At 46.8% G+C, this 15841-nt stretch overlaps 1 protein-coding gene across 5 annotated transcripts in view; it reads right to left on the bottom strand.

Annotated features, from left to right (window-relative positions):
- Positions 1-15841, bottom strand: part of dnajc13 (DnaJ heat shock protein family (Hsp40) member C13) — a 211203-nt gene that overhangs the window by 15621 nt on the left and 179741 nt on the right. For 4 of the 5 annotated variants that reach the window (XM_033014744.1, XM_033014726.1, XM_033014734.1 and 1 more), the window contains 5 exons: positions 15736-15835; positions 12324-12398; positions 10366-10478; positions 7053-7222; positions 726-768 (listed from right to left, as the gene is read on the bottom strand). In XM_033014744.1, coding sequence (XP_032870635.1) covers positions 726-768; positions 7053-7222; positions 10366-10478; positions 12324-12398; positions 15736-15835 — 501 coding nt within the window. Of the gene's footprint in view, positions 1-725; positions 769-7037; positions 7223-10365; positions 10479-12323; positions 12399-15735; positions 15836-15841 lie in introns of all 5 variants that reach the window. The other variant, XM_033014760.1, reaches the window with a different exon arrangement.

The raw sequence follows: 15841 nt of genomic DNA, 5'->3' as shown, positions 1-15841 counted from the left end.
GGGGGGTTTGTGGGGGGATTTGGTGCCGAGGTAGATCTGGGTGTCATCGGCGTAACAGTGGAAGTCCAGGTTGAAGTGGTGGAGTATCTGACCAAGGGGGAGGATGTAGATGATGAAGAGGAGGGGGCCGAGTACGGAGCCTTGGGGAACGCCTTGAGTGACTGCGGCTGTAGCAGTTGGTTTACAAGGTTAATTCCCGGGATGGCGGGACTGTCATATGCTGAGAGAATGGAGCAGCTGGGCTTGTGCACTCTGGAGTTTAGAAGGATGAGAGGGTATCTCATTGAAACATATAAGATTGTTAAGGGCTTGGACACGCTAGAGGCAGGAAACATGTTCCCGATGTTGGGGGGGAGTCCAGAACCAGGGGCCACAGTTTAAGATTAAGGAGTAAGCCATTTAGAACGGAGACGAGGAAACACTTTTTCTCACAGAGAGTGGTGAGTCTGTGGAATTCTCTGCCTCAGAGGGCAGTGGAGGCCGGGTCTCTGGATGCTTTCAAGAGAGAGCTAGATAGGGCTCTTAAAAATAGCGGTGTCAGGGGGATATGGGGAGAAGGCAGGAACGGGGTACTGATTGGGGATGATCAGCCATGATCACATTGATGGCGGTGCTGGCTCGAAGGGGCAAATGGCCTACTCCTGCACCTATTGTCATGGGGAGAATGTGCAAACTCCGTACAGATAGCGCCCGTAGTCAGGATCGAACCCGGAATCGCTCCTTACCTTCCAGTTTACATCTGGGTTGTCACATTGATGCTTGAAGTGCCTGTAATGAAGTTAAAAAAAATCCATTTCATTAGGCTGCACCGACAATCCAATCCTGCTGAATTTCTGCCGTCCGCTGATAGGAATAGAATTCTTCCAATTCTTGACACAGTTTCAGTAACCCCAGCTAATTCCAACCCTTGCTTAAGAAGGAATTGCAGATGCTGGAAAATGGAAGGTAGACAAAAATACGGGAGAAACTCAGCGAGTGAGGCAGCATCTATGAAGCGAAGGAAATAGGCGACGTTTCGGGTGGGAAGTGAAGAATGTTGTGGTGGATGTTTGTGTTAAATCTTATTGTGTATTGTGTGTTCTCTTTTTAAGTGTATCGCTGCTGGCAAATTCATTTCACTGCACCTTCGGGTGCATGTCACGAATAAAATTCACTTTGACTTTTATGTGATGCCATCAATTCTGTGCCTATGAAGAGTGCTGAGAAGCAAGTCTACCAAATAACTGATAGAGCCTCTAGAAGACGCTGGTAAGGCCTCACGTGGGATATCTTGAGCAATTTTGGGCCCCATATCTGAGGAAGGATGTGCTGGCTCTGGAGAGGTTCCAGAGGAGGTTTACAAGAATGATCCCAGGGATGAGTGGGTTAACATATGATGAGCGTTTGACGGCACTGGGCCTGTACTCGGAGTTTACAAGAAAGACGGGAGGTGGGGGGACACGTGGGACCTCATTGAAACTTACAGAATAGTGAAAGGCCTGGATAGAGTGGATGTGGAGAGGATGTTTCCACTAGTGGGAGTGTCTAGGACTGGAGCTCATAGCCTCAGAATTAAAGGATGTTCTTTCAGGAAGGAGATGAAGGAGATTTATTTAGCCAGAGGGTGGCGAATCTGTGGAATTATTTGCCACAGAAGGTTGTGGAGGTCGTCATTGGATATTTTTAAGGTAGAGAGAGATAGATTATTGATTAGTACGGGTGTCAGAGGTTATGGGGAGAAGGCAGGAGAATGGGGTTAGGAGGGAGAGATAGATCAGCCATGATTGAATGGCTTAGTAGACGTGATGGGTCGAATGTCCTAATTCTACTCCTATCAACATGAGCAGAAGAATAGGATATGTTGAAACACAGTCGAAGTTTGCATAGAGGGAAAGAATGACAAGGTTTTCATTTTGAGTAAACACAACAGACAGATTGAGGGAAATCAAGGACAGAACGCAAGAGCTGTGGATGTCATTTGGCAAGATGGGCCGAATGGTCTAATTCTACTCCTATCACTTACGGCCTTATAATTACATGTCAGCATTTAACATCATCAATGCAAGATTTGTCTGTAAGACGATTTAAATACAAGGGAATATAAAAGTTTGTTCAGTCTATTTATTGTCACGTGTACCGAGGTACAATGAAAAGTTTCGTTGCGTGCTAACCAGTCAGCGGAAAGACAATACATGATTACAATCCAGCCGTTTACAGTGTACAGATAGGAGAAGGGATTAACGTTTAGTGCAAGGTAAAGCCAGCAAAGTCCGATCAAGGATAGTCTGAGCGGGACAGGCAGCATCTCTGGAGAGAAAGAAGGTTCTCAACCCGTAACACTCGTACTGATCAAGAATCTGTCTTAAAAATATCCATTGACTTGGCCTCCACAGTCTTCTGTTTGCACGTTCTCCCCGTGACCTCGTGGGTTTCCTCCGGGTGCTCCGGTTTCCTCCCACATCCCAAAGACGTGCGGAGTTGCAAGTTTACTGGCCTCAAAATTGTTCCTCGAGTGCAAGGAGTTGATGAGAAAATGGGATAACATGGAATTAGCGTGAACGGGTCGGCATGGACTCCGTGGGCCGAAGGGCCTGCTCCCCTGATTTACGTCTCAGTCAAAAGGAATGTTGTAAATGAAGCTACTGGCATGGTCAGTATCATGTGATCTTGGATAGGATGAGCTCAAGAACAGATAAATATTCACTGATGGAGGACGCAACATCCGAGAGCAGGCGCAAGGACCAGTTAGCTTTCAAGTGTTGGAAAAGGCTTGTTCATCGGTTCTTGTATACCCATAGTGTAGCAAGTTACGGTGTGGCAAAGTGTGCGGTCAGGCATTTTGGTAGTAGGAATAAAGGCGTGGACTATTTTCTAAATGGGGAGAGAATTCAGAAATCAGAGGTGCAAAGGGACTTGGGAGTGTTGGTGCAGCATTCCCAAAATGCTAATTTGCAAGTTGAATCGATTGCAAGGAAGGCCAATGCAATATTAACATTTATTTCAATAGACAATAGGTCCCTCAAGGGTTCTAGAATATAAAAACAGGGATGCAATGCTGAGGCTCTATAAGGCGCTGGTCAGGCCGCGTTTGGAGTATTACGAGCAGTTTTGGGCCCCATATCTGAGGAAGGATGTGCCGGCTCTAGAGAGGGTCCAGAGGAGGTTTATGAGAACGATCCCAGGAATGAGTGGGTTAATCTATGATGAGCATTTGACGGCACTGGGATTGTACTCACTGGAGTTTAGAAGAATGAGGGGGGACCTCATTGAGACTTTACCGAATAGTGAAAGGCCTGGATAGAGTGGATGTGGAGAGGATGTTTCCACCAGTGGGAGAGTCTAGGACCAGAGGTCACAGCCTCAGAATTAAAGGACGCACCTTTAGAAAGGAGATGAGGAGGAATTTCTTTAATCAGAGGGTGGTGAATCTGTGGAATTCATTGCCACAGAAGGCTGTGGAGGCCAAGTCATTGAGTGTTTTTAAAGAGGAGATTGATAGGGTCTTGATTAGTACGGGTGTCAGGGGTTATGGGGAGAAGGCAGGAGAAAGAGGTTGAGAGGGAGAGATAGATCAGCCATGATTGAATGGTGGAGTAGACTTGATGGGCCGAATGATCTAATTCTTCTCCCATGACTTAAGACCAGATATGAAAACTAATCAAAGGCTTCAAATGGAGGAGTGGAACACAAAACCCTGCCAAGAGCACGATTCAAATTCTATGCACCATATCACCAAAATGGTTGACTAGCATTGGAAGCGTCGATTTACCACAAGTTTAGCAGGGAATGGGATTAAATTGTAAAATTTCATAAGGTATTTGCATTCATTGGACTTATGTCAATTGAGTTAAGTGCAATAGAGTGATACAGTGTGGAAACAGGCCCTTTGGCCCAACTTGCCCACACCGTCCAACATGTCCCATCTGCACTAGTCCCACCTGCCTGCATTTGGTCCATATCCCTTTAAACCTATCCTATCCTGGGATGTCAGGACTTTCATATGAAGAAAGACTGGATAGACTCGGCTTGTACTCGTTAGAATTTAGAAGATTGAGGGGGGATCTTATAGAAACTTACAAAATTCTTAAGGGGTTGGACAGGCTAGATGCAGGAAGACTGTTCCCGATGTTGGGGAAGTCCAGAACAAGGGGTCACAGTTTAAGGATAAGGGGGAAATGTTTTAGGACCGAGATGAGAAAAACATTTTTCACACAGAGAGTGGTGAATCTCTGGAATTCTCTGTCCCAGAAGGTAGTTGAGGCCAGTTCATTGGCTATATTTAATGGGAGTTAGATGTGGCCCTTGTGGCTAAAGGGATCAGGGGGTATGGAGAGAAGGCAGGTACAGGATACTGAGTTGGATGATCAGCCATAATCATATTGAATGGCGGTGCAGGCTCGAAGGGCTGAATGGCCTACTCCTGCACCTATTTTCTATGTTTCTATCCATGTACCTGTCCAAATGTTTCTTAAACATTGGGATAGTCCCTGCCTCAACTATCTCCTCTGGCAGCTCGTTCCACACACTCACCACCCTTTGTGTGAAAAAGTTACCCCTCAGATTCCTATTCAATCTTTTCCCCTTCACCTTAAACCCATGTCCTCTGGTCCTCGATTCACCTACTCTGGGAAAGGGATGCTGCGCATCTGCCCGATATATTCCGCTCGTGATTTTGTACACCTCAATAAGATCAGGCCTCATCCTCCCGAGTCCCAGCCTATTCAACTTCTCCCTGTAGCTCAGACCCTATAGCCCTGGCAACATCCTTGTAAATCATCTCCATCCCACTTCATAGATACATAGACATTAGGTGCAGGAGTAGGCCATTCGGCCCTTCCAGCCAGCATTGCCATTCAACGTGATCATGGCTGATCATCCCCAATCAGTACCCCGTTCCTGCCTTCTCCCTATATCCCCTGACTCCGCTACTCCTAAGAGCGCAATCTAACTCTCTTTTGAATGCATCCAGTGAATCGGCCTCCACTGCCTTCTGAGGCAAAGAATTCCATAAATTCACAACTCTCTGTGTGAAAAAGATTTTCCTCATCTCGGTTCTAAATGGCCGACCCCTTTATTCTTGGTGGATTAAGGGTTTTTACCACTCCCTCCCCTTTAGGCAGCTGATGCCATTTTCCTGTTTGCCCTCTAAACCTCCCACCGATTACTTTAAAACTACAACCTTTGTTTTTGGGACACTCAACTGAGAATAATAGGTCCTGTGTCTGGGCCGCTCATGGTTTTACCCATCTCAAGTAAGCCTCCCTCCAGCCAGCTATGTTCCGCTGGTACTGGCCTCGATGTCTTTCCAAGGAAAGTCTTGCCTCTCTGTGCTCTAGTTAAACAGCGGAGAGAGGAGAGAGCGGAGATTTGCAGGTTACACTTCCGTGTGCAATCTGCAAACTTGCTAAACTTACCCTGTATGTTCGCATTCAAATCATTGATGTAGAAGACAAACAGCAGCGGACCTAGCACCGAACTGAGTCACACCACTAGTCACAGACCTCCAGTCCGAGAAGCAACCTTCCACCATCACCCTCTGCTTCTTTCCATGAAGCCAATTTTCGATCCATTCAGCTATCTCTCCTTGAATCCATCCACTTTAGTGTCATTGCCTGTTTAGTCTCATTGTTGCTCAATACAAGCTGGATGTTTTGAAACATAGAAAATGGGTGCAGGAATGAACCATTCGACCCATCGAGCCAGCACCGACCGCCATTCGACATGATCATGGCTGATCATCCAAAACCAGTACCTCGTTCCTGCTTTCTCCCCATATCCCTTGATTCCGTTAGCCCTAAGAGCTATATCTAAAGACCCTGACCCACTTGGCGATTTTTTCGGCGACTGCCGGCATCATTGAATGACGTATCAGGTCGCGGCAATAGACAATAGGTGCAGGAGTAGGCCATTCGGCCCTTCAAGCCAGCACCGCCATTCAATATGATCATGGCTGATCATCCCCAATCAGTACCCCGTTCCTGCCTTCTCCCCATATCCCCTGACTCCGCTATTTTAAAGAGCCCTATTTAGCTCTCTCTTGAAAGCATCCAGAGAACCGGCCTCCACCGCCCTATGAGGCAGAGAATTCCACAGACTCACCACTCTCTGTGAGAAAAAGTGTTTCCTCATCTCCGTTCTAAATGGCTTACTCCTTATTCTTAAACTGTGGACCCTGGTTCTGGACTCCCCCAACATCGGGAACATGTTTCCTGCCGCTAGCATGTCCAAACCCTTAACAATCTTATATGTTTCAATGAGATACCCTCTCATCCTTCTAAATTCCAGAGTATACAAGCCCAGCTGCTCCATTCTCTCAGCATATGACAGTTCCCGCCATCCCGGGAATTAACCTTGTAAATCTACGCTGCACTGCCTCAATAGCAAAAATGTCCTTCCTCAAATTAGGGGATCAAAATTGCACACAATACTCCAGGTGTGGTCTCACTAGGGCTCTGTACAACTGCAGAAGGACCTCTTTGCTCCTATATTCGATTCCTCTTGTTATAAAGGCCAACATGCCATTCGCTTTCTTCACTGCCTGCTGTACCTGCATGCTTACTTTCATAGACTGATGTACAAGGACCCCCAGATCCCGTTGCACTTCCCCATTTCCCAACCTGACGCCATTTAGATAGTAATCTGCCTTCCTGTTTTTGCTACCAAAGTGGATAACCTCACATTTATCCGCATTAAACGTCATCTGCCATGCATCTGCCCACTCCCCCAACCTGTCCAAGTCACCCTGCATTCTTATAACGGTGTAACGACGTATTGACGCGCGGCGTCTCCTCAAGTGTCGCAACATTTTTTTTGTTGCCGCTGGATTTTCAAATGTTCAAAATCTTTCGGTGATCCTGATACATCAGTCAATGACGCCAGCAGTCGCCGAAAAAAAATCGCCAAGTGGCACAGGCCCTTAACTCTCTCTTGAGTACATCCGGTGACTTGGCCTCCAATGCCCACTATGGCAGAGAATTGCACAGTTTGCACTGTAAAACCTAGAACGGAAGAGCAACAGGAAAAAGGATAGTTTGATAGTTGTAGAAATGCAATGTCACCGTTAGCTTACGCACTCGAGCATCATTTCCCGAACGGTCGTAGCCACTCTCTCCCTGGAGATGTCATTCCAGATCAGCTCCGGATTTTCATGCGTCCCCTCAAATATATGGACCGATGCCTCAGGATTGTCCCGCATAGCATCCATGAACACGCCGGGTAGAAACTTGGTCAAAGTTATCCTCACCTAGGTTGAGAGAACGGCAGAGTTAGAGTAGAGACGAGGAACCGCACACACACACACACACACTGCTCAGTGGAGTAGCTCGGTATCTGTGGAGAACATGGATAGGTGACGTTTCACAGAGTGCTGGAGTAACTCAGCGGGTCAGGCAGCATCTGTGGAGAACATGGATAGGTGACCTTTCACAGAGTGCTGGAGTAACTCAGCGGGTCAGGCAGCATCTGTGGAGAACATGGATAGGTGACCTTTCACAGAGTGCTGGAGTAACTCAGCGGGTCAGGCAGCATCTGTGGAGAACATGGATAGGTGACCTTTCACAGAGTGCTGGAGTAACTCCGCGGGTCAGGCAGCATCTGTGGAGAACATGGATAGGTGACGTTTCACAGGGTGCTGGAGTAACTCAGCGGGTCAGGCAGCATCTCTGGAAAACATGGATAGGTAACGTTTTGTCTCAGGATCCATCTTCAGTCTGGAGAAGGGTCCTGACCTGAAATATCACAAAACCGCTGCAGCTGCCACCTGACCCGTGAAGGTACTCCAGTGCGCGAGTTCAGTTTATTGTCACGTGTGCCGAGGTACAGTGAAAAGCTTTTGTTGCATGCTAACCAGTCAGCGGAAAGACAATATATGATTACAATTGATCCGTCCACAGGGTACAGATACATGATAAAGGGAATAACATTGATTGCACGAAAAAGCCAGTGAGGTCCAGTCAAAGATTGTTCAAGGTTCTCCAATGAGGTAGATAGAGTAGTAACTCAGGATAGCTTCGTTTAGTTTAGAGATACAGTGGGGAGACAGTCCCTTCAGCCCACCGAGTCCACACCGACCAGCGATCCCCGCACATTAACACTATCTACACACGCTAGGGACAATTTTTACATTTACCAAGCCAATTAACCTACTCACCTACACGTCTTTGGAGTGTGGGAGGAAACCGAAGATTTCGGAGAAAACCCACATAAGTCACGGGGAGGACGTGCAAACTCCGTACAGACAGCACCCGTAGCCGGGATCGGACCACTGGGCTCCGGCCCTAATTTGAGGAAGGGCATCCTTGTGATTGAGGCAGTGCAGCGTAGGTTCACGAGATTGATCCCTGGGATGGCGGGACTGTCATATGAGGAAAGATTGAAAAGACTAGGCTTGTATTCGCTGGAGTTTAGAAGGATGAGGGGGTATCTTATAGATACATATAAAATTATAAAAGGACTGGTCAAGCTAGATGCAGGAAAAATGTTCCCAATGTTGGGCGAGTCCAGAACCAGGGGCCACAGTCTGAGAATAAACAGGAGGTCATTTAAGACTGAGGTGAGAAAAAACTTTGTCACCCAGAGAGTTGTGAATTTATGGAATTCCCTGCCACAGAGGGCAGTGGAGGCTGGATGGATTTAAGAGAGAGTTAGATAGAGCACAAGGGGCTAGTGGAGTCAAGGGATACGGGGAGAAGGGAGGCACGGGTTATTGATAGGGGACGATCAGCCATGATCACAATGAATGGCGGTGCTGGCTCGAGGGGCCAAATGGCCTCCTCCTGCACCTGTTTTCTATGTTCTATGAGCAAATTCATTGTTGTTGCGTGCTAACCTGGCAGCAGAAAGACGATATGCGTATGAAGGAACTGCAGACGCTGGTTTAAACCAAAGATAGACACAAAAAGCTGGAGTAACTCAGTGGGACAGCCAGCATCTCTGGAGAGAAGGATTGGGTGACATTTCGAGTCGAGACCCTTCTTCAGACTTGAGTCGGGGGAAAAAATAAAATGACGATGAGAAAGGTAACAATGGCCTGTTTCCTTTATCATGGTTACTTTTTTTTTTGCATCTCTCTATATTACTGTCGATGTCTCTCGTTTCACTTTCCCCTGACTCAGGGTCTGAAGAAGGGTCTCGATCCAAAACGTCACCCATTCCTTCTCCCCAGAGGTGCTCCAGCATTTTGTGCCTATCAGCGGTGAGTCTATACATGATTACCATCGAGCCGCCCACTGTGCACAGATACATGCTATTGCAGTGCAGGGTAAAATCCAGTAAATTCTGATTAAAGATAGTCTGAAGGTCTCCAATGAGGTAGATAGTTGTTCAGGACTGCTCTCTGGTCGTGGGTAGAGAGCATTCTGACTGGTTGTATCGTGGCCAGGAGCGGAAAAGACTACAAAAAGTTGTGACCACTCCCAGTCCATCACCGGCTCTGACCTCCCCACCGTCGAAGGGATCTATCGTAGTCGCTGCTTCAAAAAGGCTTCCAAAATCATCAAGGACCCACACCATCCTGGCCACACACTCATCTCCCCCGTTATGTACTATGTTTACATATTCACATATTCAGTTGTGCTGCAGCAAGTAAGAATTTCATTGTCCCACCTGGGACATATGACAATAAAACAATCTTGACTCTTGGTAGGATGATTCAGGTGCCTGATAACAGCTGGGAAGAACATGTCGCTGAATTTATGTCTATGTCATAACAAGAGGATTTCAGTATAGGAGTAAAGAGGTTCTTCTGCAGTTGTATAGGGCTCCGGTAAGACCACATCTGGAGTATTGTGTACAGTTTTGGTCTCCTAATTTGAGGAAGGACATCCTTGTGATTGAGGCAGTGCAGTGTAGGTTCACGAGATTGATCCCTGGGATGGCGGAACTGTCATATGAGGAAAGATTGAAAAGACTAGGCTTGTATTCACTGGAGTTTAGAAGGATGAGGGGAAGGTCTTATAGAAACATATAAAATTATAAAAGGACTGGACAAGCTAAATGCAGGAAAAATGTTCCCAATGTTGGGCGAGTCCAGAACCAGGGGCCACAGTCTTAGAATAAAGGGGAGGCCATTTAAGACTGAGGTGAGAAAAAACAGAGAGTTGTGAATTTGTGGAATTCCCTGCCACAGAGGGCAATGGAGGCCAAATCACTGGATGGATTTAAGAGAGAGTTAGATAGAGCTCTAGGGGCTAGTGGAGTCAAGGGATATGGGGAGAAGGCAGGCACAGGTTATTGATTGGGGACGATCAGCCATGATCACAATGAATGGCGATGCTGGCTCGAAGGGCGGAATGGCCTCCTGTTATTTTCTATGTGGAGGTGTGCGTTTTCACACCTCTGTACCTCTTGCCCGATGGGAGAGGGGGAGGAGTAGAAGCAATGACGTACCTTTGGTCCAACAAGCTTATCTGTGATCATTTTGGCAAAGAGCTCTGCAGTTTGGGCTCGAACCTGAGGATGCGTTGAATTACAAAACATGTCTAGAAGATACACCAGTGCACCTGGAAAGCAAAGCAGTCGGTAACTTTAGTTTATGCTTCCAAAACGTACCCACACAAAATACAACACAAAACTGAAGCGGCACAGTAAACCTTATTCACTCTCGTTGCATCCAATGGATATTTGATAGACAATAAACAATAGACAATAGGTGCAGGAGTAGGCCATACGGCCCTTCGAGCCAGCACCGCCACTCAATGTGATCATGGCTGATCATCCCCAATCAGTACCCCGTGCCTGCCTTCTCCCCATATCCCCTGACTCCGCTATTTTTAAGAGCCCTATCTAGCTCTCTCTTGAAAGCATCCAGAGAACCTGCCTCCACCGCCCTCTGAGGCAGAGAATTCCACAGACTCACAACTCTCTGTGAGTAAAAGTGTTTCCTCGTCTCCGTTTTAAATGGCTTATCCCTTATTCTTAAACTGTGGCTCTGGTTCTGAACTCCCCCAACATCGGGAACATGTTTCCTGCCTCTAGCGTGTCCAAGCCCTTAACAATCTTGCTGAATTGATAGTCATACAGCACGGAAACAGGACATTCAGCCCAATTTACACTTGCCGACCAATGTGCCCCATCTACACTAGTCCCACCTGCCCACATTGAGCCCATAACACTCTAGACCGGTGTTTAGACACCAGTTATAAACACTCTGAACATATCCTTTCCATGTAACTGTCCAAATAAGTCATGGAGTGATACAGTGAGGAAACATGCCCTTCCGCCCAACTTGCCCACACCGGCCAACATTCCCCAGCTACACTAGTCCCCCTCCTGCCCGCGTTTGGTCCATATCCCCCCAAACCTGCCCTATCCATGTACCCGTCTAACTGTTACTTAAACATTGGGATAGTCTCTGCCTCAACTACTTCCTCTGGCAGTTCGTTCCATACACCCACCACCCTTTGCATGAAAAGTTACCCCTCAGATTCCTGCTTTTGCTTTTTTATTATGGGGTATTGTGTGCACATTGATGAAAAAAAAAGAATGTAATCCATTTTAGAATAAGGCTGGAACGTAACAAAATGTGGAAAAAGTGAAGGGGTCTGAATACTTTCTGAATACACTGTATATCTGATAGAAACATAGAAAATAGGTGCAGGAGTAGGCCATTCGGCCCTTCGAGCCCACACCGCCATTCAATATGATCATGGTTGATCATCCAACTCAGTATCCTGTACCTGCCATCTCTCCATACCCCCTGATCCCTTTAGCCACAAGGGCCACATCTAACTCCCTCTTAAATATAGCCAATGAACTGCCATCTACTACCTTCTATGGCAGTGAATTCCACAGATTCACCACTCTCTGTGTGAAAAATGTTTTTCTCATCTCGGTCCTAAAAGACTTCTCCCTTATCCTTAAACTGTGACCCTTTGTTCTGGACTTCCCCAACATCGGGAACAATCTTCCTGCATCTAGCCTGTCCAACCCCTTAAGAATTTTGTAAGTTTCTATAAGATCCCCCCTCAATCTTCTAAATTCTAGCGAGTACTAGCTGAGTCTATCCAGTCTTTCTTCATATGAAAGTCCTGACATCCCAGGAATCAGTCTGGTGAACCTTCTCTGTACTCCCTCTATGGCAAGAATGTCTTTCCTCAGATTAGGAGACCAAAACTGTACGCAATACTCCAGGTGTGGTCTCACCAAGACCCTGTACAACTGCAGTTGTACCTCCCTGCTCCTATACTCAAATCCTTTTGCTATGATGAAGGGTCCCAACCCAAAATGTCATCTGTCCATACCTTCACCAGATGCTGCCTGACATACATGGTTTTGTTGCAGAGTCCAGCATCTGCAGTTCCTTGTGTCTACGTACGTACCGAACGACAGGTCAAGAAGAGACTTACCTTTCCCCATGGCTTCTTTTATGATCTTTGTATTTGATGTCAGAGCGTAGAGAGTTTCAAGAACGAGCAGGCGACCTAAGGAACGAAGAATGAAATGTCAACGCATCAGAATTATTAAGTGGTGTCATGGAGTGAGACAGAGGACCTTCAGCCCAACTTACCCACAGCCAGCGTGCCCCATTTGCCCGAGTCCCACCTGCCCATATCCCTCTAATCCTACCATATCCATGTACATGTTCCCTGGTTCTCGATTCCCTACTCTGGGCAAAAGTATCAATCAATTCCTCTCATGATCTTGTATACACCTCTATAAAATCCCTCCTCATCCTCCTGCACTCCAAGGAATAAAGCCCTGGCCTGCTCAACCTCTCCCTGTAGCTCAGGCAATCTTCTCTGTACCCTTTCCAGCTTGACAACATCTTTCCTATAACAGAACACTGAATATTCTAAATGTGGCTTCAACAACGTCTTGTACAACTGCAACATGACCTCCCAACGTCTGTACTCAAAACTCTGACTGATGTGCAGAAAGCCTTTGTGACCACCCTATCTAGCGTGCCTCCGACACGCCACTTTCAAGGAACTAAATGAGAACCCATCAATTCATAGAAAGTAGACACGTAGAGACGCAGACACATAGAAACATAGACAATAGGTGTAGGAGTAGGCCATTCGGCCCTTCTAGCCAGCATCGCCATTCAATGTGATCATGGCTGATCATCCACAATCAGTACCCCGTTCCTGCCTTCTCCCCACATCCCTTGATTCCATTAGTCCTAAGAGCTAAATCCAACTCTCTCTTGAGGCAGAGAATTCCACAGATTCACATCTCTCTGGGTGAAAACATTTTTCCTCATCCCAGTCCTAAAAGGCCTACCCCTTTTTCTTAAGTGACCCCTGGTTCTGGACTCCCCCAACATCGCGGACATTTTTCCTGCATCGAGCCTGTCCAATCCCTTAAGAATGTTATATGTTTCTATAAGATCCCCCTCATCCTTCTACATTCTAGTGAATACAAGCCCAGTCGACCCGTTCTTTCATCATATGACAGTCCCACAATATCCACTGACTTGTCCTCCACAGCCTTCTGTGGCAATGAATTCCACAGATTCAACACACTCTGACTTAAGTTAAGAACTTAAGTTAACGCTGTCAACAGGGCAAAAATAAAGGATAAATGGTATAAATTTAGTGGAAGAGTTCAGCTTTGTTAGTTTAAGAAACTTAATAAATTTAATAGGAACCTGAATGGTAACTTGTGTTTTACATAAAGGGTGGTAGGTGTATGAAACGAGCTGCCAAAGGAGGTACAGCAGTTGAGGCAGGGATCATCGCAATGTTTAAGATACATATAGACAGGTACATGGATAGGACAGGTTTGGAGGGATATGGGCCAAATGCAGGCATGTGGGACTAGTGTTGGGCAAGTTGGGCCGCAGGGTCTGTTTCCACGCTGTATGACTCTAAGAGTCTAAGTGTATACAGTGAAAAGATTTTGTTTGCGTGCTATCAAAATCACAGACAAAGGATAAAGGCTAAGGTAGACAAAAATGCTGGAGTGAAAACATCTCCAGCCCAACCCTACTTGCCCACACAGGCCAGTTCAGTTTATTGTCACGTGTACCGAGGTACAATGAAAAGCTTTTGTTGCGTGCTGGCCAGTCAGCAGAAAGACTAATACATGATTACAATCGAGCCGTTCACAGTGTACAGATACAAGGTAGACTAAAATGCTGGAGAAACTCAGCGGGTGAGGCAGCATCTATGGAGCCGGGGAAATAGGTGACGTTTCAGGTCGAGACCCTTCTTCAGACTGATGTAGGGGTGTGGGCGGGAAGAAGAAATGAAGAGGCGGAGACAGTGGGCTGTGGGAGAGCTGGGAAGGGGAGGGGAAAGAGGGAGAAAGCAGGGACTACCTGAAATTGGAGAAGTCAATATTCATACCTCTATAAAATACCCCGATAAAAGTGCAAAGATATAGCACGGTTAGTGTAGGAAATGGTTCAGTTGAAGTAAAGATTTAAAAGAGTGGAACAACTGTGATGGTTGATAGGGTTTGATTATAAGATTGTTAAGGGCTTGGACACGCTAGAGGCAGGAAACATGTTCCCGATGTTTTGGGAGTCCAGAACCAGGGGCCACAGTTTAAGAATAAGGAGTAAGCCATTTAGAAAGGAGATGAGGAAACACTTTTTCTCACAAGAGTTGTGAGTCTGTGGAATTCTCTGCCTCAGATGGCAGTGGAGGCAGGTTCTCTGGATGCTTTTAAGAGAGAGCTAGATAGGGCTCTTAAAAATAGCGTCAGGAGAAGGCAGGAACGGGGTACTGATTGGGGATGATCAGCCATGATCACATTGAATGGCAGTGCTGGCTGGAAGGGCTGAATGGCCTACTCCTGCACCTATTGTCTATTGATAGCAGATCCTCTACTGGGACCAGCACAAAAAGAGTCTCCACCCACAACCCAAGCAATTGTGGACATAGCCCAGACCATCACACAAACCAACCCCCCCCCCCTTCCATTGACTCCATCTACATCTCACGCTGCCTCGGCAAGGCCAGCAGCAGCATCAAGGACCATTCTCACCCCGGCCACTCCCTCTTCTCCTCTCTCCCATCGGGCAAGAGGTACAGAAGTGTGAAAACGTACACCTCCAGATTCAGGGACAGTTTCTTCCCAGCTGTTATCAGGCAACTGAACCGTCCTCTCACCAACTAGAGAGCGGTTCTGAACTACTGCAGTATCTATCTTTGGTCGGGCTTTACCTTGCACTAAACGCTATTTCCTTATCATGTATCTACACACTGTAAATGGCCCGATTGGCTTTCAATCACATATTGTCTCTCCGCTGGCTGGCTCGCGTGCAACAAAAAGATTTTCACTGTACCTCGCTACACGTGACAATAAACTAAACTGAACTAAGCTAAAACATTCAGACACATTAGTTGCAGAGTACAGCGCAGTGCAAACTGAAGGAGTCCATTATACACGTGTAAGAAAGAACTGCAGATGCTGGTTTAAATTGAAGGTAGATGCAAAATGCTGGAGTAACTCAACGGGTGAGGCAGCATCTCTGGAGAGAAGGAACGGGCAACCTTTCGGGTCGAGACCCTTCTTCAGCTCTCGACCCGAAATGTCGCTAATTTCTTCTCTCCAGCGTTGATGCCTCACCCACTCCACTGCGAAATCTCCCCAAGGTATGTCTACGTTGCAGAACTTCTCCTCCTCTCTCCGATGGGAGTTCAGCAACACCCTCTCTCACTGCTCCCCCGTCTCTGTGATTCCTCCTTCCCTGAAGAAGGGTCTCGACCCAAAATGTCGCCCATTCCTTCTCTTCGGAGATTCTGCCTCACCCGCCGAGTTACGGCAGCATTTTGAGCCCATTGTACACATGTCGGGAGGTTTACTTACTGGAGTGCAGCGAATGCAGCAGAACCAGGAGGTTGGAGAGGACCAGAGATTCAGCAATGTTATTGACACATTCTTGGTTGGCCGTCACTATGTTCACCACCTGTGG

The sequence above is a fragment of the Amblyraja radiata genome, chromosome 2, assembly GCF_010909765.2.
Source record: "Amblyraja radiata isolate CabotCenter1 chromosome 2, sAmbRad1.1.pri, whole genome shotgun sequence".
Taxonomy (NCBI): domain Eukaryota; kingdom Metazoa; phylum Chordata; class Chondrichthyes; order Rajiformes; family Rajidae; genus Amblyraja; species Amblyraja radiata.
The sequence above is the reverse complement of the archived record's forward strand: the minus strand, read 5'-3'. Positions and strand labels throughout refer to the sequence as shown.